The sequence below is a fragment of the Danio rerio genome, chromosome 10 (assembly GCF_052040795.2).
Source record: "Danio rerio strain M-AB ecotype USA chromosome 10, GRCz13ab, whole genome shotgun sequence".
Lineage (NCBI taxonomy): Eukaryota > Metazoa > Chordata > Actinopteri > Cypriniformes > Danionidae > Danio > Danio rerio.
In genome coordinates, this window is record NC_141030.1 from 15,219,995 (window position 1) to 15,243,400 (window position 23,406).

At 37.4% G+C, this 23,406-nt stretch overlaps 1 protein-coding gene across 1 annotated transcript in view; it reads right to left on the bottom strand.

The window, feature by feature from the left end:
* Positions 1–2,892: 2,892 nt before the first annotated feature.
* The window catches only part of il11ra (interleukin 11 receptor subunit alpha), a 103,169-nt gene continuing 82,655 nt past the window's right edge, over positions 2,893–23,406 (bottom strand). The window contains 4 exon segments of the mRNA NM_001113499.3: positions 2,893–3,818; positions 3,872–11,336; positions 22,054–22,133; positions 22,241–22,343. Coding sequence (NP_001106971.1) covers positions 22,055–22,133; positions 22,241–22,343 — 182 coding nt within the window. The 3' untranslated portion in view covers positions 2,893–3,818; positions 3,872–11,336; position 22,054.

A 23,406-nucleotide genomic window follows, 5' to 3' on the forward strand; every position in this document is an offset into this window, starting at 1 on the left:
CTCTTGTAAGAAGGTTGCGCTCCTTTAAAAGACAATTGCAATGTTTGCTGTCCAGACTGTTGATCTGTTTTGCAAGACAGGTACATTTTTTTGCAAGATGGTTATGCTCTTTCGCAAAATGGTTGCAAAACAAATATGCTGTTTTTCAAGACTGTTGAGCTGTTTTGCAAAATGGTGGCAATGTTTTAAAGAGAGTTGCGCTCTTTTGCAAAACAGTTGCACTCTTTTTTAAGATGGTTGCACTTTTTTTTAAAAAAAAGGGTTGAGCTCTTTTGCAGAACAGTTGCACTTTATTTCGAGACGGTTGCACTCTTTAAAAATAGTTACGCTTTCTTGCAGATGGTTTACTCTTTTGCAAACAGTTAAGTTCTTTTGCAAAAAGGCATGTGTTCTTTTGTAAAAGTGTTATGCAAAACAGTTGCCTTTTGCAAAGAGTTGCTTTTTTTTGGAAAACATTTTTTTTTGCAAAATGGTTGTGTTCTGGAAAACTCTTGCCTTATTTTGCAAAACTCTTGCATTCTTTTGTCAGAGTTGCGTTCTTTTGCAAAATGGTTGCATTCTTTTCAAAGTATTTCCACTATCAAAATAATAATAATATGAACAATAATAAATTAATGAATTCATATTGTGTTGTTCTCTTGCAAGACTATGTAATTCCCCAGAGAAAACTTACATTCTTTTGTAAATGTCTTGCATTCCTCCAAGAAGCTGCATATTTTTCTTTGTTTTTGGGTCTAAACACTTTTATTCTCTCACAATAGTTTTGCATTCCCCAAAAGAACGTTGCATTCTTTTACAAAAACATTAGCAGTCTCTCCCAGGCATATTGCGTCTATCTAAAAAAACTCAGCTCCCATCACGTTTTTTGATGGCCTTCCTCTAATTCCCTTTATCATCTGTCCAATACTAACCTGCCACAGCCATTGACATTGTTTAAAAAAAACACAATCAAAGTCTTAATCAGTAGCATAAATGATTGAGCCGAACATGTAAATATTAGGATTATGCTATTTAAAGTCAATATAGCTTTCAAATCCCTGCAGACTGCAAATCACCACTCTCAAACATCGGAGGAATAATATTTTACCAAAACCTTGGCCGAGTAACAGTGCTCTCGCTGTATAATTTCAACAGGGAACTGAATCCCTTGCCTGATTTTCATGATTAAATATTTGTAAATCAGTGTGAGTGATTGGAAGCGAGTTCCTGAAATCAGTGAAAAGATCTGTCGTTCATTTGGCAAAGAGCAAAGTTCTTCTCTTAACCTTTTTATAAAAAGTCATAAAACTTTCAGTATTCATAAAGATTCCCAGGAACATGCATTCTCACACTCACACTCAAAAAAAAAATCCTTAACTCTTTTATCATAATACTTAAGTATTTTAATTTACTAAAATGTTTAGTTCATTACTTGTACTAAAAACATTGTAAAATGATATTATAGTATGTTTTTAATTCAGTAAGTATTTCAAGAGAAAGTATTCTGGAGGCATTTTAGATTATTAATCAAACTGAAGCAACTATAATGATGTAAAAATGTGATTGTAAATTATACATTGAATACTTAGTACAAAGTGTTGCCATGAATATATCCAATCCTGCTGGTATGGCATTTAAACATGGGTAGATGGTGGATAGAATGCATAGTTGCTGGGGTTTTGCTAAGGTATGATATATATATATATATATATATATATATATATATATATATATATATATATATATATATATATATATATATATATATATATATATATATATATATATATATACCTATAGACAGACGGACGGACGGACGGACGGACGGACGGACGGACAGACAGACAGACAGACAGACAGACAGACAGACAGACAGACAGACAGACAGACAGACAGACAGACAGACAGACAGACAGACAGACAGACAGACAGATAGATAGATAGATAGATAGATAGATAGATAGATAGATAGATAGATTTTATGGTTGCAAGGGATTTGTTAGGGTATGATATATATGTGTAGATATATTTAATTGATTGATTAATTTATTACATGGTTGCAAAGATGTTGCTAGGGTATAAGGTGTTCAATCACTTTCTTTTCGGCTTAGTTCCTTATTCATCAGGGGTTTCCACAGTGGAATGAACCACCAACTGCTGCTGCGAAAAAACATATGCTTTATTCAGCATATGTTTTACGCAGCAGCAGTTGGTGGACGCCCTTCCAGCCGCAACCCAACTCTGGGAAACACCCATGCACTCTTGCATTCACACACACACATTACTGCCAATTTATTCAGTTGACCTATAGCGCATGTCTTTAGACTGTGGGGGAAACCGGAGCACCTGGAGGAAATCCACAAGAACAGGTAGAGAACTTGCAAACTCCACACAGAAATGCCAACTGACCCAGCTGGGGGTCAAACCAGCAACCTTCTAGCTGTGAGGCAATCATGCTAACCACTTGCGCCACCGTGACGCCGGTATTAAGTATTTCTTGCGAAAATATTGATTTTCCACAAGAAACATTCCATTATTTCACAGTACATTTCCTTTCTCTTACTAAAGTTATGGATATTTGCTGTTTATTAGTACTTATAAAGCACATATTCTACATGATCTTAATATGATGTATATTAAGATCATGCAAAATAAGTGCTTTTTACCTATATGTGCTTTCACCTAATCCTACCCAATAATTAAACATGCGACTTGTCTAATAATTATTAATAAACAGCAAATTAGAGTTTAAGCTAAATCACAGTTTATAGTTTATTAATAGTGATAATTATTTATTAAAATAAAGTGTGACAAAAAAACTTTATTTTTATCTTTTTTTTTATCTTTAGCAAAACATTAATGTTCTCTCAGAGTTCCCCAATTCATAAAGAAAAAAAAAAAGAGTCAAATCCCTTTCTTCCGATAAAATAACTTTTATTTCACAAAAATATAAACAGGAGAATAATAAAAGAGCTTATGTTGCACAAGAAAAAAACAATATAGATATATATGTATACTATGTACATTTGCTGTGGACACCATTGTGTTCACCTTTTCCCCATTTAACAGGCAACAGTAGTCCAAGATTTATGCATCTCTTCAATACATCTGGCTTTGACAGGCATGCAACATTATAAAACAAAGCCAAACATGGAAATAACGGGAAATCAAGCTCTTTTCTCCAAAAAAAGCTGTACTTGCTGACGTGTTTGGCCTGCCAGTAAATGATGATTGCTGATCGATTGGCTCGTCTACTTTGGAATTGGATTTCTGTGATGCAAGAGTTGATGGTCAGTGCGGTGAGACTAGAACTGGCCAAACACAAACCATTTACAGACATAATAATGCGGTAGATGTCTAAAAATACGCTGAAATCAGTTATAGGAAGATATTTAGGCATGTTACACTTCTTGTGTATTTTTAAAGCAGTTCTCAGCTGGTTATGATCTAAATTATAGTGAATGTGAGAAATTAGCTGCAGTCAAACCATGAAACCATTGACTATTCACATAATGTTAAGAAAACGAATGAGGAAAACAAAATAAGCCAAACTACTTTAAATAGGGGTTTATGTACAGATATGAGCGTCATATAAGCGTTATAAATACATTATATAATCAACATTTGGAGTAGATAAAAAATAATAATAATCTTAATTGTCTTAAGACAAGATTGTGTTGTTCAATAGTTTTAGTCAATTTAATTTTTGATCCACTTCAAATGTTGACTAGAGTGTTTGTTCAGTAAGGGAAAGTATTCAACACGTTTTTTCCTGTGAATAAAGGAGCTGTTGACATGGAATTGAACCAGATTTTGGTGAAAACCCAAACAATACAAACATAAAAAGTATATATATATATATATATATATATATATATATATATATATATATATATATATATATATATATATATATATATATATATATATATATATATATTTAAAAAAAAAGAAACTAATCTGAAAAAAAAATGTGTTATAACAATAGCATGATACAAGGAGAAAGTACTGAACTACTGAAATGTGTTTAATACTTTATAAAAGGCTTTTTTGGTGATGTCAGCTTAAAGACGCCTAATATGGAGACTGAAGTCACATCCATTGCTAACTGTGTAAAAATCTTGATGGTTTTGTGGGTCTCAAATCTGAGCTTTATTTAGTGTTTCCTATTGGATTCAAGTCAGGTGATTGGCTGGGCCATTCTACAGCTTGATTTTCTTTCTCTAAAAGCATTTGAGAGTTTTCTTGGTTTAGATTTGGATCATTGTCTTACTGAAATGTCCAGCCTGGTTTTATCTTCATCATACAGATGTTGGACCGAAGTAGCTAATATTCATTTACAATAATGAAGGGTAGACGGCTGCTAAAAAACTACTGAGAGATTTCAGCTGCTGTCTGGGCGTTCACTGCATTTCTACACCTTCCTTTCTTCATGTGTTTAATGCTTTTTTTCCTGTGGCATTTCATTTTATGACACATAACTTAATTTGTAAACTAATTAGGTTTGTTTTCTTTCCATATATGGATTTATTTGGTTGTTATTAACATTTGGTAAAAAAAAATTCAAGTCATCAGCACCTTTAGAAAATATGTTTCCGGAGAAAAATGGTCACATGTTCAATACTTATTTCCCCCTCTGTATGTATAATTTGCAAATGCAGGAACATTAATATTTAGTGTTTTTTGCCATGCACATTTGTGGTAATTTGAATTTCATTTATTTTCTATAATAATAGGATGCAACAAAATTTCCAGGGATTCTAAAGCAAAACCAGTTGAGAACCCTAAGTTTACTGAATAAGCCTATCAAAAAAAGAATATTTTCCTAAATTGTCCACAACTTTAAACAATAAGCTTAAGAAAACGGGGAAGGTTTTTCTAATATTGCTGGTTAATCTGATTAATGACTAACTTGTTAACCAAACACTCTTTTCTTTCCATTTCTGCATTTTTATTGCACACTTCCACTGGAAAAATGTATGCAAAGCTGATTCATTTTTTGAGAAACAGACTTTTTTAAGGAAGTATCAAAAATGCACCAATCATACAGGCCACTTTCAGAATGAATACTGCAACGCTAAAAACATCAAAATCATATTGCTGGTGGAAGAAGAACAGGCAAAAACGTTTAAGGCACATGAATGCCAGAGTATATAAGTAAAAGGTGCAAAAATGCATGAAAGATATGTACAAATAAAATGTTAAACACACACATGTAATTGTAAAAGAAATAGTCACAGTGACATCTTTACAAAAAAAAAATATCATTTTTGGTCGTAATATCATGGAAGCTTGTTTATGCCACAGAATGAAATAGTTTGATTATGTATTTCATTTTTTAGAGTTTATATCTCACCGTTTCGCAATCTAAACTTGTAATTCTGATACAAAAGGTCACAATTGTAAGATCTAAATCAGTGGTCACCAAACTTGTTCCTGGAGGGCCGGTGTCCTGCAGATTTTAGCTCCAACCCTAATCAAACACATCTGAACAAGCTAATCAAGGTCTTACTAGGTATACTTGATACATCCTGGCAGGTGTGTTGAGGCAAGATGGAGATAAACCCTGCAGGGACACCGACCCTCCAGGACCAGGATTGGTGACCCCTGATCTAAATTCAGAATTGTGAGATCGCCCATAAACTTGAAATTGAGAAGAATATAGTTCCACAATCAGAATGAAGATCAGAATTGCTATATTATAGTAAATAGGTATGTTACAGTAACTATAATAAATTCAGAATTACACGCGCATATAAAGAAATGGGGAAAAATGATAATTGGGAATTTGTAATAAACTTAATAGCAATATTTTTTAAAAAGTCTACATTTTTTAATAAAAAAATCAGAATTGTACATAAGATTTTGTGGGAAAAATAGTCAGTATAGCGAGTTTGCCTATAAATTTGCAACAAAGCTGCAATTCTAAGGGGAACAAAAATGTCAGAATTGTAACATGTGAACTAGAAAGTGCAAGAAATTTTTTTTTGCAAGATTGCCTATAAACTATAATGAGGTAAATGCACAGCTAGTGTTTTTTCCCATACCGATTACTTCCGGTGAACCATTAACGTGACCTTTTTCAATATTATACGGTTCCTTTGAAAGCATCAACATTGTAATGTAATCAAAATATAATCAGTTAAATAGATTTCAGCATTCATTTAGATACAAGATGTTTATACGCACACGCTGTCAGGATCAGCAGGCGTGTGCAAATACTCCATTGAGAACACTGGAGTAAAATAAATGTTCATAGTTTAGAGACATGGCATAGAAAATGTAATTTAATGCAGTGCTTCTTTTGCAATCTGCATAACCCACTTTTTGTCGTTTATCAATCAGGCAGTGAATAACATTGGTTTTTAGGGAAAACAGACCTTAAACACGCCGATTTTGTAACAGCATACAGAACAACAGAAGCGTCAACTGAAACAGGTCAACATTGTCAGATGTAGACCTGAGAAATAAACTACAGACTTATGCGGTGTAAACATAATTTGCAAGAAAAGAAATCTAATTTGTAACTCTATATCTTGCAGCTTTGACTTTGTATCTCACAATTTAAAAAAGTGGAAAGAAAAAAAACAGGATTATAATTGCAAAATGATAATAAATCATTCTCTGGCAGAAACAAGCTTCCATGATGTATAGCATTGCTGATGAACATCTCAAATATTTCATATTGTACAAAAAAAAAAAAAAAAAATGAAGACAGAATTTATACATAATCTACATCTGACAACAGCCATCTTAGTTTTGGACGATGTTCCTAATTCTTTACTTGTACCTATAGGAAGGATATGTGTGCTAAAACCTTATAAATCAATAACATCATATAATTTTAAAGAATTGAAAAAAATAACGGCATGCACTGAGCTTTATGTCACTGGAGAGCAATGTAAAACAGAAAAGGAGAAACTATTATACAATATATGACTGCATATAAGAATATACCTATGTAAATGAGCTTCAATAGAACTTTATATTGTGTTAGCTTCAATGTAGAAACAATCAGCTTTGATCACCTCACAAACATGTATACTGTATGGGACGTCGTAAGACTGATTTACATTCAAGTCCCCATTCCATGCAGAAAAGAAAAAAAAAAGACCATTTGCTTTTAAGGCAAGACACTGCAAAGGGAAAGGGTAAACAACAAAAACATGTATCTACATATTTTCAATGTTGATTGATTACATTATGAATTATATAATTACATAATTATTTGGTATTTGAAGTTTTCTTAAATATGCAAATTATATATGATTAAATATGCATAAATTTGCACACATTTATAGCACAAAAATAAAAATAAAAAACGGAATGAAATCGACTACAAAATTTATGTTTTATCCCTCTCAGGCTCAAATTAATTTTTTGAAACAGGAAAAATCTGATATTTAAGGAAAATTATCATATGGGGTAGTACAATAGAATCCTGACTTTTTTTTTAGAGAGACCTTCACATGCAGGCGTTCTGGGAAGTTGCAGATTTGCAGCATTGGCTCAGTGTGGTAATTAGACACTGACGACTGAATATGATATGAACAATAACTTTTTATATACAACTTTTCAAACAATGTAACTAATTGCTTTTCAGTGGCAGAACAACAACAAAACAATATGAGATCCAAATCCAATATCTCAAATCCTCATTGAGTAGGTCATGTTTCCAAGTCACTTTGTCATGTGGTACTCCAAGAAACCTTTTTTTGTGTGTGTGTGTGTGTGTGTGTGTCATCTGGTGAGCAAGTGGGGAAACAGTTTGTTGCTAATGGACAACCAAGTCCTGCAGTGGTACTTCTGAGTTAAAAAAAAAAATCATAAAATATTTTTCTGGAGAAATTAGGTAGTTAATTTTTAACTGTTGCAAAACAGCAACGCCTGCCTTGACACTCTGCATTTACATCAAATGTAGATTTAAGTATTTACTTGGGCTGGTCGATATGAACTTTTTTTTTAAATCCCAGACTTTTATTTATGCTGTATTTTTGTTCAGTTTCGACCCCACCTCCCCACAATAAATTATATAACAATATCATAATTATAATTATTGGACATAAAAATGCTAAAGAAGAAAAAAATAACTTTTCATTGAAAGATCAAATTATACAAGCTCTATTTACATATATATATTTACTGTTTGATTGCATACAATACTTGGTCCCACTTTATATTAGGCGGCCTTAACTAATGTCTACCTACACTAAATGTAATCATTTGTTAGAATGTACTTACTGTGTGAATACATGTTTTTACATTGTACTTTTGATTTATTAAATACCTACATCTGTATTTAATTTCTGTAATTACAAATTTAATTACACTGTTGACCATCCCTTATACATTTAACCTACTCATAGCACCAAACCTGTCCATAAACCTATCCGTATCTCACTTCAGGGGCGACAGAAGTGTTCTGCAATACATTGTGAACACAGTAAGTACACTGTACTTTTTTTTTATGCAAGTCCATAGTAAAGGCCACCTAATATAAAGCAGGAGCCAAGACTTTAATAATAATAATAATAATAATAATATTTTATACAATTACAGTGAAAAAAAAATCATAATAATAATAATGTTAAAAGGGAGACATTTTTCAAGATGATTTTTTTTAATGAACTATCATTTTTATTCTGTGTTATATCAGTTCATATAAACATTATTTATTGCTTTTATTTACATGGGGTCGCTGCATCTGGTAGATTACTCTAGTGTACTTATCGATCTTTGTTAGCGTTGATATTTTACAGTATTGAACATCTTTACGGCAGGGTCACATAATTTATCCTGAAACAGCAAAGTTGGATTTCATATGTACAATGTGTAATGTAATGTGTATTTTATATAGCGGATTTATTGTGTGCGGCCGTACACCCAAAGTGCTTCACAATTATGAGAGGGTCTTTCCACACCACCACCAGCATGCAGCATTCACTTAGATGATGCGACAGAAGCCACAGGACAACAGCGCCAGTGCGCTCACCACACATCAGTTATAGGAGGAGTGGAGAGCCAATTCGGTGGATGGGGATGGGTGGCCATGATGTGTAAAGGCCGATAAAGGGAATTTGGCCAGGACACCGGGGTTACACCCCTACTCTTAATGACCACAGAAAGCCAGGACTACAGTTTAACGTCTCATCCGAAGACGCTAACTGACAGTATGGTGTCCCCTTCACTATACTGGGGCATTAGGACTCACACAGACTGAGGTTGAGCACACCCTGCTGGGCTCACTAACACCACTTTCAACAGCAACCTAATTTTTCCCATGTGGTCTCCCATTCAGGTACTGACCAGGCTCAGCGTTGCTGCAGCATCAATAAGTAACCACTCTTGGGCTGCAGGCTGATATGGCTGTGGAATCTGTGCATCCTCTCCATTAATTGTCTTATCCATTACTTAACACTGTGAGAAATACATGGTGTGGTTCAAATGCGCATTTCAAATGTAGCTCCAATTGCTATTTTCTGGCGAGTGTGTTTGTGGGTCCGTGTTGTTTTTCAATTAATTTCAAAGAGCGCAACATTTTTCTGAGTTTTCTGCTCGCTGCATGCTGTTTGTTTGTTTCTACGGCAATGTCGGGGAGCTACTGGAGCGTCACGTGTTAGGGTGAAAACTGATTTTCATTTAAACAAATCAATGTGAACTTTGCATTTAAGTTAATCGATAAAATCGATTTATCGACCAGCCATTTGCCAGGTAAATTATTTACAAAGTCAATGCTAACACATATAGGGGTGAATTATTATCATGAGGCACAAACGATGTGAAATGTGCAATGTGTCTTTTTTTTTTTTTTCAATTGCATCTACCACGCTAGTTCAAACAATTAAACTCAAGCGAAAATTTTGCATGAGTGGAAATAAACATTCCATGAGTAAATAAGAGATAGTGAACTATAATGATCTGCATTTGATGTAAAATCAGCATTTGAGTAAAAGTTTTTACAGAAATAATTTGAAAAATCTATTTTTTTTTCAATCCATACTTTTGAAAAAATACTGTACAATTTTTTATAATTCTAGAATAATTAAAAAGGTTATGATTAATGAACAAATATCTCTGTACAAACCTTCAGAATATTGATATGAATAAAAGTGTGAAGTTTAGTGTATGTGTTGCTGATTTAAGGATCACTGTAGGAAAAAAAAAAACAATTTGAGAAAATGGCCTTCAAAAATAGGTCTTGTAATTGAAATCTTAGGACAGAATTTGATAAAGTGCAACAAAAGAAACACTTAAAAGTGTATTTTTGGATGCTTTCTTTGCATTAGACCACAAGTGTCAATTCCAGCTCCTGAAGGGCCGCAGATCTGAACAGTTCCAACCCTGCTCCAAAACACTTACCTCTAGGTTTCAAACAAGCCTAAATGACTATTTAAGGGACATAGTTTAAAGATCAGGTGTGATTAATTAGGGTTAAAACTAAACTATGCAGAGCTGCAGCCCTCCAGGAACTGGAATTGACACCTGTGCATTAGACTAAAGAAGTGACACTTTGTTCAAAGCTAAAATGTTTAAAGATGCTAAAAATATAAGATCAAATAAAAAATAATAATTTTTACCTGGAGTGTCTTGCCTTAAAATAAAATAAAAGTAAAAAAAAACTAATAATAATAAGTGCACTGAAGGTCTTTTAGTTTCTTGAGCACCAGCTTTAAGAAAAAAAAAAAGAAAAAAACATTCCAGCTGGTGTTTATTTTCAAGACATGAACTCCAAGGCTGATGAGAAATGCGTTTAACGGGAGTTTATAATGGAGAACTGTAGATCCCACATCTGGCTGTAAATGAAGCAGACGAAAGCGATCAGCTGCAGATGTGTCCACCTGCTCCAAATCGAAGGAAAAAAACAGACAAAACAGTCTTTGTTTCTCCAAAGCAAGAGCAGCGTGTCCATCACTGAAGCGCAAGACAGAAAAACACCATTCTCCACAGATAGCAGCTGTCTAAAGGTTGAAGAGTGTCTACTTTTCACCACTTTACCCATAATGCCCTGTTTGCTGCTGGCTTTCAACAGCATCCATGTGTCTCTAGAGTCCAGTGGAGTGAGCTGAGAAACATCGAGGAGGAGGAAGATTAAAAAATGTTTTTCATCATCCAGGTACTTGCTGTGAACGGTTAAAAGCCAAGACAGTGAGAGGGAAAACCAAGAGAAATCCATGTTTTTCCATTGCATTGTGCTACATTTGTAGATTGTACATGTTCACAGTTGATGGGACTGAGTGCATCTTCTAATTGGCTAAGAAGAGAGAGGTGGATTGTGGGTAATGAAGGCTGTTAGCTGCAGTGGCAGTGGTGGTGATTCCCATATGAGGACCGAACTGGAGACGACCAACTTCTCAAATCTAGAGTTTAGAGAGAGAAAGGTTCACTCTTATAGAGCAACAGTTCACTTTTTCATTCATTTTACACACTAGGGGGAAGGGGATATGTATTTATTTATTTATTTAATTGTTTGTTTGTTGCACATTTTTTAAACAAAAGTTAATGAAATAAAAAAAAAAAAAAAAACAAAAAAGCAACAAAACAAATGCACAATATACTGTAGCCTACATAAGAACAAAAAAAACAAGACATCAAACAACTTATTTTTTATTATTATTATTATTATTATTATTACTAAAATTGACACTTGTTAAAATTGACATCAGTTTTTCCCTGATTGAAAAAAAAAAAAAACCCAATTTGAACAATATACATTCACCGGCCACTTTATTAAGTACCACCTGTCCAACTGCTCGTTAATGCAAATTTCTAATCAGCCAATCACATGACAGCAACTCAATGTATTTGGGCATGTAGAAATGGTCAAGACGATCTGCTGCAGTTCAAACTGAGCATCAGCATGGGGAAGAAAGGTGATTTAATTAATTTTTGAACGGTCAGAAAGGCTGGTCTGAGTATTTCAGAAACTGCTGATTTACTGGGATTTTCACACACAACTATCTCTAGAATAGCCACATTTTGAGCCCATTAGTACCAATTGAACAACATATCAACACCACAATGTACCTGAGTATTGTTGCTGACCATGTCCATCCCTTAATGACCACAGTGTACCATTTTCTGATGGCTACTTCAAGCAGGATAACGCACAATGTCATAAAGCGCAAATAATCTTAAGATTGGTTTCTTGAACATGAAAATTCACTGTACTCAAATGGCCTCCACAGTCACCAGACCTCAATTCAATTGGGTACATGTGGTGGAACGGGAGATTCACATCATGGATGTGCAGCTGACAAATCTTCAGCAACTGCGTTATGCTATCATGTCAATACACACCAAAATCTCTGATGAATATTTCCAGTATCTTGTTGAATCTGTCTTGAAGGATTAAGGCAGTTCTGAAGGCAAAAGAGGGTCATCCCGGTACTAGTAAGGTGTACCTAATAAAGGCCATAGAGTGTTTAACAAATTTGTACATTTTCTATTTTCTTTAAACATTTTTTTTGTTTGTTTTGTTTACTGAAACATGAATGCCTATTTTTTACACATAAATATTAAACCCATAAAAACAGCATGAACATGCTTTCATTATCTACTCACTCTCATGCCATTCCAAATCTGGAAGTTGGAATGACATGAGAGTGACTAAATAATGAAAGCATGTTCATTTTCATTCAGTTGTTAATTATTACATCATGTGAGAGAGCGAGTGGAAGATGACAGACTAATACAGTGCAGGCGTTTCTCATATAAATCATCATGTTTACAGCTTCTCATTTTCCCTTCACTCACAAACTGAGATCTAAAAAAAAAGTTCAAAGTAATGTTGTTTATGTCTCAGTTTTTAACATTATTAATTTACAGCAGTCAGTGCTCATAACTGGATACAAACTAGCTATTACAGTAAATGAGTCATGTGATGAACAATGTGGTGATATGATTAAGTATTAATGTGTGCAGTTTTGTATTACAGCAATAAAAACTAAATGTTGGCAGCTAAATATTGATTTTCAGTCCTCTTCAGGTAGTTTTTGAAGGATAGTTCATCAATTTTTCCTCCACCATCATCAAATAGTGACCTGGCCACTATTCTGCAAGAAGAATGGCTCAAAATCCATCTGGCCACTGTGCAGGACTTGTATCTGTCATTCCCAAAACAATTTCATGCTGTATTGGCTGCAAAAGGAGACCATAACTATACTGATGAATTGTTGTGGTCTAAAAACAGGTGTTTCAGTTTCATTGTCCAACCCCTGTAGATATAGGACAAACATTCTGATGCTAGCATCTAAAAATGTAATTTGATTTCATGGGGAAAGATACCAACACATGCTAGTGCCATCTAATAGAGAAGCTTACACATGCTAGCATTAGACTAACAGTGTTAGCGAGCATAGATATATATGTACTAGATATCGCATAGAGACTCTGAGAATGTGTCAATAGCGCCGCCACATTTGTACAGTGCTCCCAGGACAAAAGTCATTCAACCGCACTAGTCAAGACTGTTTCTACGTAAAGATGCTGGACTTTAGCGCTGCCTACAGGCGTAGTAACGAGCAAATAAAGAAAACTAAGCACAAAGGCAGAACATTTCATATGTAAGGTTTAGTTTTTTATGTTTTTCTATGCTATGAACTTTTGTGCTAAACAGGTAACGTTATTGATGATAATGCAGTCTCTTACTGCATTCACCATAAGGAAAAGCAGCACCAACTCACACTAAATACTCAGCTTATGCTAGTTTTGTTGAACAAAATCAGCAAGCAATGCAAAAGAAATATGACAACGAGATGCTGCAGTGCCAGAAACTTGTATTATTGTCTGCTAGTGAAGGAGTCGCTCATAATGGAGTCGTTCATTAATTCACAAACGAATCACTTTCTCCGTCAGAATGAGAAGTGAAAGCAGGAGAGGAGGTGTGTTTCAGGACACGGATTAGATCAAATTTAACAGGGAGGGTGGATAGTACATTTCCACAAACACAAGCTTTTTGTCAGGAATACCTGAGCAATCACTTCTCCATCAATGTAGAAAAGTGTAAAATTATAAAGATGTAAAATTATAATTTTCGTAATAAAAAAATAAATAAATAATAAAATATCATAGATATATGTTTATATATGTATATCTCTGGCTTTGGATGGCCACAGTCCTCCACTGCAGCTTGGTCCTGCATTCATTTCAAAGGAGCACTACTCTGTACTAAAATGGTGGCTCTATTGACGCATTCCTTCCAATAGACAACAACAAGGTAGGTGACATCTAATGTATATATCTACTGCTAGCAAGTAGCTAGGTGCTAGCTTAGCTACAATTCACAATAACTTGACAAAAATTCAGCTACTTATGTTGCAATGTAGCTTTTCCAGTAGCTAGCTACTGCAAGAAGTTAAGCAGCTATATTTCATTTAATGAGCTTAAAAATGGTCTGGAGCAGCAGTTTGTCATCTTACAAGCCAAAATACTATACTAGCATATTAAAGAAATCAGCTGATATGTCACACATCTCATGGTTTTACATTTATTATTTTTTATTTATTTATTATTTTGGTTTGCTTTTCAGCTATTAGTAGGCCCACACAGAATCTGCGTGTGCAGAAATCCGCAGAATTCTGCAGAATTGCGCAGATTTTTAGCCCATCATTGAGTCTATTCATTTATTTGTGTGTAAATTTATATTTATTCAGTTTTTAAATTATTTCAGTAATATTATTGTCTAATATAAAAATGTTCATATGATTTATTTACAATATAATTTGTAAAGTAATATTTTGTTTTTTTAGTAGATCTATTATATGAGACTTGCTTTTCTTACCAAATAAGTGGATCTAATTGAATTTGCACTGTAAGCATTAAATAAAAGTTTTTTAATTTATTTTTTATTTCATATATTACGTTTTTAGTTGCGATACTCCCAAAATCATTCGGCAAAAATCTGCAGATTTTTTACAAATTTCTGTGCAGAAATAGCAAAAAAATGTCCGCAGATTCTAACAGGCCCTAGCTATAGAGTGGAGGGGAATGGAAATGCTATAAGTGGATTTAATTCATATATGGGGATTTCGTTCAGAAAGCCAATCATCTGAAAGAGTATATAAACGGGCCAATGAAATGCCAAATGACTTGGCAGCATCAGCTTGGGCAACTTATGCTTGTTGCAATCAATTTAGCATATAAGCACAGGAAAAGCAAGAAGATGCAAATTTTTTAAGCTGAAGAGACTAATATCAACAACTAAGGAACAATCATTATGGAGATGCAATTCAGCATTTCCGTTCCCTTCCTCGGGGAACGAGGGTTACTTTAGTAACCAGAGCGCTCCCCTTTGGATGGGGAACTTCGGTGCTATAAGTGGATTTAATCCACGTATGGGGAAATGTCTGGAAAACGCCATAATGACTGCACCTTATCTTCGCCTTCGATGAGAGGATAGCCAGGCATAGCGTCTATCATAGAGAGGCGCGGTCTTCCAACGTGATCTCTGGCCCTTACTTATCCCACTTCAAAGAAGATTTACGGATTTAGATATATTTTTCGGGAGCCGTAAGCGTCTAGGAATTTAAATACGACAGTACGTTGGGAAAGCATGCAGTCCCTAAGGGGAGGACGCTGCGGAGGCCACCTGCAACCTAAATGGGTGATATGGGGTGAAATGATATGATGGCAGAATATATGGACTAGCCCTAAGAAGGGGGAGTACGCATATAATAAGATGGTTAGTGAAGAGGGAAGACACGGGTCCGCCTGCGAGGGGGGATTGCACCGCTGCTAAATAAGCATATGGGATCGCCTAGTGGGGATCACGCATAGCGGGCACCTATAACCAAAACGTGGGCTGACCAGAGGGCAGACCTACGAAGTAATGGGCCAGTGAGTGACTCCTCCGCTGAGTCAGTGCTGGGGGCCATGGAGGAATCTGCAAGGCTCAACTAAGCGGGGAGCTTTACTGACAGAGTGAATAAGCACACGTATCTCCGTGTTAGGGAGAATGTCGCAGCAATGGTGTTTAAACACCTTACCAGAGATGTTTCCTCGGTTACCTAATACCCTTGAGGAAACTGGCTCCACTCGCAGATTGTAAAACTTTGCAAATGTATTAGGTGTCGTCCAGCCCGCAGCTCTACGGATGTCTGTTAGAGAGGCGCCTTGTGCACGCGCCCAAGAGGATACGATGCTCCGAGTGGAGTGCGCATGCAATCCTGGGGGACATGGCTCGCCCTGGCTCGCCCTGGCTCTGGTAAGCGCCTGGCATCTGCTATCCAGTGGGCCAACCTTTGTTTCGATACGGCACTTCCCTTCTGCCGACCACAACAGACGAAGAGCTGGTCAGATGATCTAAAGCTCTGAATGCGGTACAGATAAATTTGCAAAGCACGAACTGGACAAAGTAATGAAAGGGCTTTGTCTGCCTCCTCCATGGGCAGCACTTGCAGGCTCACTACCTGGTCTTTAAATGGTGCTGTAGGAACTTGGGCACATATTAATTCGCCTAGTGCTTATGAGGAACCAGATGATAAGGGTTATGCTTTCCACGGTGCTGCCAGCCATCGTGTCATGATGAGCAGAGATGGCAGCCATGTAAACCTCGAGTTTGGAGGGGACTCAAGCCAGAGTGATGGTATTGATGGCACAGTAACTATGCGAGCAGGCTCACTAGGGGAAGCGCATAATTGCGCATGCCCCAAGGCCAGCTGTGGGACAGTGCATCCGTGCCGAGAGAGCCCTCGGTCAGGGAAAAACAAACAACTGGCAATAAGCGTTCTCGGGGGGAGTAAACAAATCGATCTGGGCTTCCTCGAATCGCGCTCATATCAGCTGAATGGCGCACAGTGATTTCAGCTGCATATGACTCCAGAGGAGCAGACGGCGGGCCAGCTGCGACATGCGGTGAAAGCGAATACCACCCATACGCCACCACCACCGTGCTGTCCATCCTGACCAGCACGTGCTGCTGCTCCAGCACCGGAAAAAAACAGTGGAGAGCGAGTAACACTGATAACAGCTCTAGGCGATTGATATGCCAATGGCCCACAGTTGCATGCCCGCAACACACAGCCCCCCAGCCCGTGCTGGAAGCATATTTTGAAACAACAACAAGGAACTGTAGGAACGAGGTGTCATTCCAAGGGGCTGAAGGCGAGGTGACACAGCGCAGTAACAGTGACTCGGTGTGTGCCCGCGTACAATTTGCGTCTGGGGACTCGATCGTGAAGCCAATGCTGAAGTGGTCTCATATGGAGTAATCCAAACGGCGTGACAGTGGCTGCAGATGCCATATGTCCCAGGAGCCTCTGAAATAATTTCAGTGGGACCACTATTTTGCTGTCGAACTCTCTTAGTTCAGCATTAGCTGAATGCATTCTCTGGAGAGATGCGCTGTCATGGTGACCGAGTCCAGCTCCAGCCCCAGAAAAGAGATCCTCTGCACGGGGGCGAGTTTGCTCTTTTCTTGTTTGACCTGAAGCCCCAACAGTTGGAGGTGCCCGAGCATCTTGTCTCTGTGCATAATCAATTGCTTCCAAGAGTGGGCTAAAATCTGCCGGTGATCAAGATAATTGAGTAGCGAATGCCCGCGAGCAGAAGGGGCGCTAAGGCACCCTCCGCGAGCTTGGTCAAGACCCGCAGAGACAGAGCGCCCGAAGGGGAGGACTTGGTATTGCCAAGCTTAACCACAGAAACTGACTGTGGTGTGAAAGAATGGAGACATGGAAGTATGCATCCTTCAGGTATGTTGCTCCAAACCAATCCTGAGGACGAACGCACCGGAGGATGTGCTTCTTTATGAGCATTCTGAACGGCAGCTTGTGCAGACAGCAGTTCAAAGGTCTAGGATTGGCCGTGACCCACCGCTCTTTTTGGGCATGATGAAGTAGGGGCTGTAAAATGCACTCTCCATCTCAGCTGGATGGACTAGCTTGATTGCATCCTTCGCCAGGTGGACAGCAATCTCCTCTCCCAAGACAGGGGTGGACAGGGGGCTGACCCTGGTGAGATACACACCCGTGAACTTGGGGGGGCCGTCTTGCAAACTGAATCGCGTAGCTGAGTCAGATTGTGCATATGAGCCACCGTGAAGGGCTGGCCCACGCTAACCAGAAAGGCAGTGCTCTCGGTAATGGACTCATCACTATATCATCGCTGACGTACCAGCAGTGGGGCAGCGTGGAGTGGGTGTGCTGATCCGGGAAGCGCAAGGGTCCCGCGGAAGAGCGGGAAGCGAGAGATTGAATTGAATTCACTCTCACCTTGCATCCAAGCTCTGGAGGAGGGGGGGACTCGAGGAGTGAGAGAAAGGAGACCGTCCTCCAAGCGCCTGTAAGCCACTGGCAAAATGCACAGAACCTGCAAGCTCGAAATCATAGCGTCCCAGACTGGCAAAGTTTGGGCTGTCAAATCCAGGGAAGTGGATAAGTGCTCTTTCATTGATGTTTGCATGGCAGTGAAAAGTGCCCTTGGAAATGGGGCCCGGCCCTCCAGCGGGGAAAGAGCAAATTCCCACTTCTCCGGATGACCTTTCCCAGGGACGCTTTGTGGTCCAGTTACCGAACGTAACGGCGCCCAGGGCAGGGGGGGGCTGCCTGCTTTCGAGGTGCTAGAAGGAGGCACAGACGGGGCAGCTCTCGTAGGCGGGCACTTTCAGTGAGAAGAAGCAAATATGCATGGTTCGCCGGGCGGAGCGGGCATACGGTCCCGCCGATAGATGACATTACCCATCGCATCAGACTGCTCTCTCACCGCCTTGAATTCCTGGGTGAATTCACCCACTGTGTCGCCGAACAGGCCAGCCTGGGATATGGGGGAGTCAACAAAGCGGACTTTGTTGACTTTGAGCATATCAGCCAGGTTTAGCCAGAGGTGGCCCTCCTAGACCAATAATGTGGACATTATCCTCCCCAACGCACACGCAGCAAACTTAGTGGTCCGAAGAGCATAGTCCATTGCGTTGTGGAGCTCGCAAAGCAAGATTGAGTCGGACCCACCCTCGTGCAGCGGGGTCAGCGCCTGCACTTGTTTGCGCTGGTAGGTGGCGGAAACAGCCTGGCCCGCAGCCTTGTAAGCTTTGGCTCTGAGGGAGGCAGATAACCTACAGGCTTTGGATGGTAGACGAGGCAGACCCTGCCAAAAAGAGGCACCATGCGGACAAAGATTGACCACAATGGTGCGCTCGACTAGAGGAATCGCCTCATCCCCCTGGCTGCTTCACCGTTAGGAGTGGTGAGGGCAAAGGGACGTGTAGCACTGCACAAGCCTACTGTGCACCTCCGGGAAGAAGGGGATGAGAGGTTTAGAAGGCTTGGCCCTCTTGTCCTCTACGTAGCACCTATCTAGTCGGTCCGGCCGTGGAGCTGGGGAAAGCATGGCTAACTTGTCTGTTTTACAATTCGTTTTGATAGCGCTCACCTGCCCAGAGGGGGCGAGCTGGTCTGGATCCTCATCTGACAATGAAAGCCTACCCTCCGATGCAGCCATGGAAGTCTGGTCCCCGGTGTCATCGAACGTAAGGGCTACCATCTGTTAAGACGGATCGCTTCCTCCACCCTAAGCTTAGATGGAGTGCTTGGAGGAGCGTGAGGCAATGGATAATCTCCCACTGGAACCCTCAGACCAGCCCAAGTGCCTGCTGCAGTGCAGGAGACAGCTGTGGTGGTTCGCCCTTTTGCAAGGGCTAGCCGCAATCTTAACTGCGCAACAAATAGGCATCTCAATGGCGACATGAACTGCCCACGAGCACCGCATTAACATGCTGGACCCCCAGACATGCAACGCAGTTCTTGCAACTTTATACAAACCACTCTGGAGGACTGGACCCAAATAATGCCAGGCATGGGAGAAGCCCAGCTCGACCGTCTGCCGCTGCGTGTACACACTCTGGACCGGGAGACCGCTCTTGTTCCCTCGAAGCAGAAGGAACCCTCATCATCAGAAGGACCCCTTATCGACTCTCTCAGAAGGCTGTAGAAGTCTCTGAAGGGAAAAGATTCCATCTTCTTGCTTTCCCTGTGTTTTTTTGCTAAATTTATTGCAACAAGCACCAGGTGCGCAAGCTGATGCTGCCAGTTCTGTTGGAGTTAAACTCTCTGTTTATTATATTATAATACACACTATGTTATAAACAAATAAATACGCAAAAAACGCATAGACCTACGTGATTTTTGGATCGTTTTTACCTGGGAAATACATTTGTTTTGCTTTACGGTTGTTGTAAAAGTTTTAAAACTGTATGTATAAATTTGCCAACATAGTATTATCATAAGACATTTAAATAGGTGTATCGCTCGCGTGCATACAGCCTGCTTACCTTATCGCACGATGAGGCATGAGGGACAAGTCTACATGCCTGCAAGTTCCATCACGGATGGAAAACAACATTCAATATTATTTGTATGTCACGAAGTACAGCTAAAAGCAGCCCATACAGTCACATATGCTTTACATTTTCATGGAGGAGTGTAAATATTGCAGTTATGACAGACTGTGTTCAGATGAAGAACAAAAAACCCGACGAAAAATCAATTGATCACATTAAAATGACAGTTAATATTTGTATATTTTTACCCATTTATTCACATGTTTGCATTACTGAGAGCAAGAAAGAGCAGTATCTTCATAATATTGTTTAATTTAAATAAATGATCAACAATCTATCTCGATGGTCTTTACATCTGAAGGCATTATCTACACACAATATTAATTCCAGATTGGAAAAACACTACAAACTATAAAATACTATTTATGAAAATACTTAAATCACAGACTAATCCAAATGCCCAACACAAGCGAGCTGCCCCCAAGACCAGATTAGCTCGATGACGTGTAATGTCTCCGATGCCACCTGTAGTCCCATTTAGCAACTTGATAGCAACCATCTTTTTAAAGAAGCGTGACTGATTTGAAAAATCAAGAGTGTGATGTAATTGATATGTTTTATGTCTTAAAATTAACGTGAAAGTATCTTGAGTTTGTGTTAGCCACATACCTTATTTAAAAGATTTTACTGAAACCCCATTCAAAAAACCCATTGGCTTTGGGATGAGGGAATCGGAACTGCTAAAATGCTGACTAGTTTTCGGGTTTTTGCATACAAATTGACGTCATAGTTCCTCCACTCTATTAGGTGGCCTTTACTAACTAGCTTTACATACCAATGACATTTATTAGCATTAATATAACATTAATTGATTTAAAATAAGACTGTTATGCATGTTTAAACTCCAAAAAACTCCATTTTGGCCTGATTCACTCTTACAAAAAAAAACATGGTAAACACAAAATTAACAAAATTTTTACTATGACATTTGAAATAAAACCATCATAAGTACAAAATGAAGTAGTATTTATACAATATTACTATAGTAAAACTATAGTCTCAATAATGTGAAGAGTAAGGTGAACTCTTTAGCATTACCTGACATTAATCTATTTAATATCCATTTTAATAGTTGCCTAAGGCCTAAATTTGTGTTCATTTAAACAGATGTCTCTCTTTTAGGTGCGCGGATAGAAAAATACTGAAACAGACATTTGTCCTGACTCGTTTGTAAATGACGGTCTCCGCAGACGTTCCTCACAGCAGCCCTGTGGTTGACAGGATTTGCAAACCACATTAAACTACAGTGCAGACAGAGAGAAAAGCAGCAGCTCCACAACAACGTAAACAACTTGCGATGTCCTTGTTTACAGAGTTTCTAAATATAAAACATCTCAAGCTACTAATATCAACAACTCAATATTCTCAGGTTTTTAAGCTGCTGCTTTGTGCGTAGTTGTGAGATGAAAAAACAGTGCTTTGGTTTTGATTATGTCACTATATTCCACACACACCCAAAACAGTAATTTAGGAGATCCAATGCCACATATACAGCTGTCACTCCCTAAATTAAGTGAGTATGAAAAAATTGATTTGTTATTCCTCTAGTTGGTAATCTGGTTGGTTTTGTTGACTGCATGTTTGGCGGACTTAGATTTCTGTTAGCTTAAAGTCAACACAGTAAGCATAAATGGATAGTTTAGCAGGGCTTTTTTTCTTAACTGTTTGAACTAAAAATTGGCAAATGGCCAAAACGGCAGAAGGGAATGTGGGAATGGAAACAAGTGTCTGTGCCAGCTTACTTTAGATTGGTATGGACTTCATCTTCAGCATAGAAGTCAGTTCTTGTTTCTTCACATTGTCTTGTTTCCTTTGTCTCACCCTGTGAGGAGAATAGTTGAGATATCAGGTCACACATTGTCTTATTATTGAATGCCATTTATGTGGTTTGTATTGTAAAATATAGGTTGATGTAAAACAATTTTTCACCAAAGAAGCGTGATGATTGTTAATAAGACAGCCACCATGATCGCTGCAAACAGCCCTAACAAAACCAACAGTCCAACATTTCCATTATGGTTTGAAGACGAATCTAAGACAAAAATGGAATGAGACACAAACAAAATAAAAAGCACGTTTAAAACAGAAATAATACAATATCAAGCACAAAACAAAGTGAAATCAAATGAAAACAATAATGACAATTATAAAACAAACAAAACAAATTTAAATAAAACAAATAAAACATTACGCAAAATATTAAACAACAAAAGAAACAAAATTAAACAAAACATTAAAATAATACCAAATAAGACGAGTTAAAACCACATTATATTAAACAACAAAATACAAACAACTTTAGATAAAAAGTTAAAATAAAATAAGGAACTAAATAAATTACCTTATTTGAACAACAAAACACATACCAAATTAAACTAATCATTAATATAAAACCAAATAAAACAAAACTAAATAAAAGTACCCTCTATCGAACAACAGAACACAAACAAATTGAAGCAAAACATTAAAATAAAAAAACTAAATAAAATAAAACAACATTATAATAAACAACACAACACAAATAAAATTAAACAAATCATTAAAATAAAACCAAATAAAATAAAACTAAATAAAATTACCCTCTATTGAACAACAAAATTAAGCAAAACATTAAAATAAAATAAAAAATTAAATAAAACAATACTATATTTAAGAACAATATATATTCTGTCAATATAAAATGACAAAACAAAACAAAAATAAAAAAACAAAATGAAACTAAATAAAAAATAATTCTAAAAGCAATTTTTAATCAAGTCAAATGTTACAAACATAACAAATAAGAAAATGAAAAAAGCAACAAAACACCAAAACAAAAAAGCTAATTAACATAAAATTAAACAAAACACACAATAAATAAGACATCTTAATTTTGAAAAAATGTAAAACTAATAAAAATAAAATGAAACTACATTATATTAAACAACAAAACAAACAAAATTTAACAAAACATTAAAATTAACCAAATAAAACAAAATAAAGTAAATAAAAATAAAATTATCTTATATTGAACAACAAAACAAACAAAATTACACAAACATTAAAATAAAACAAAAGAAACTAAATAAAATAAAACAACATTACATTGAACAACA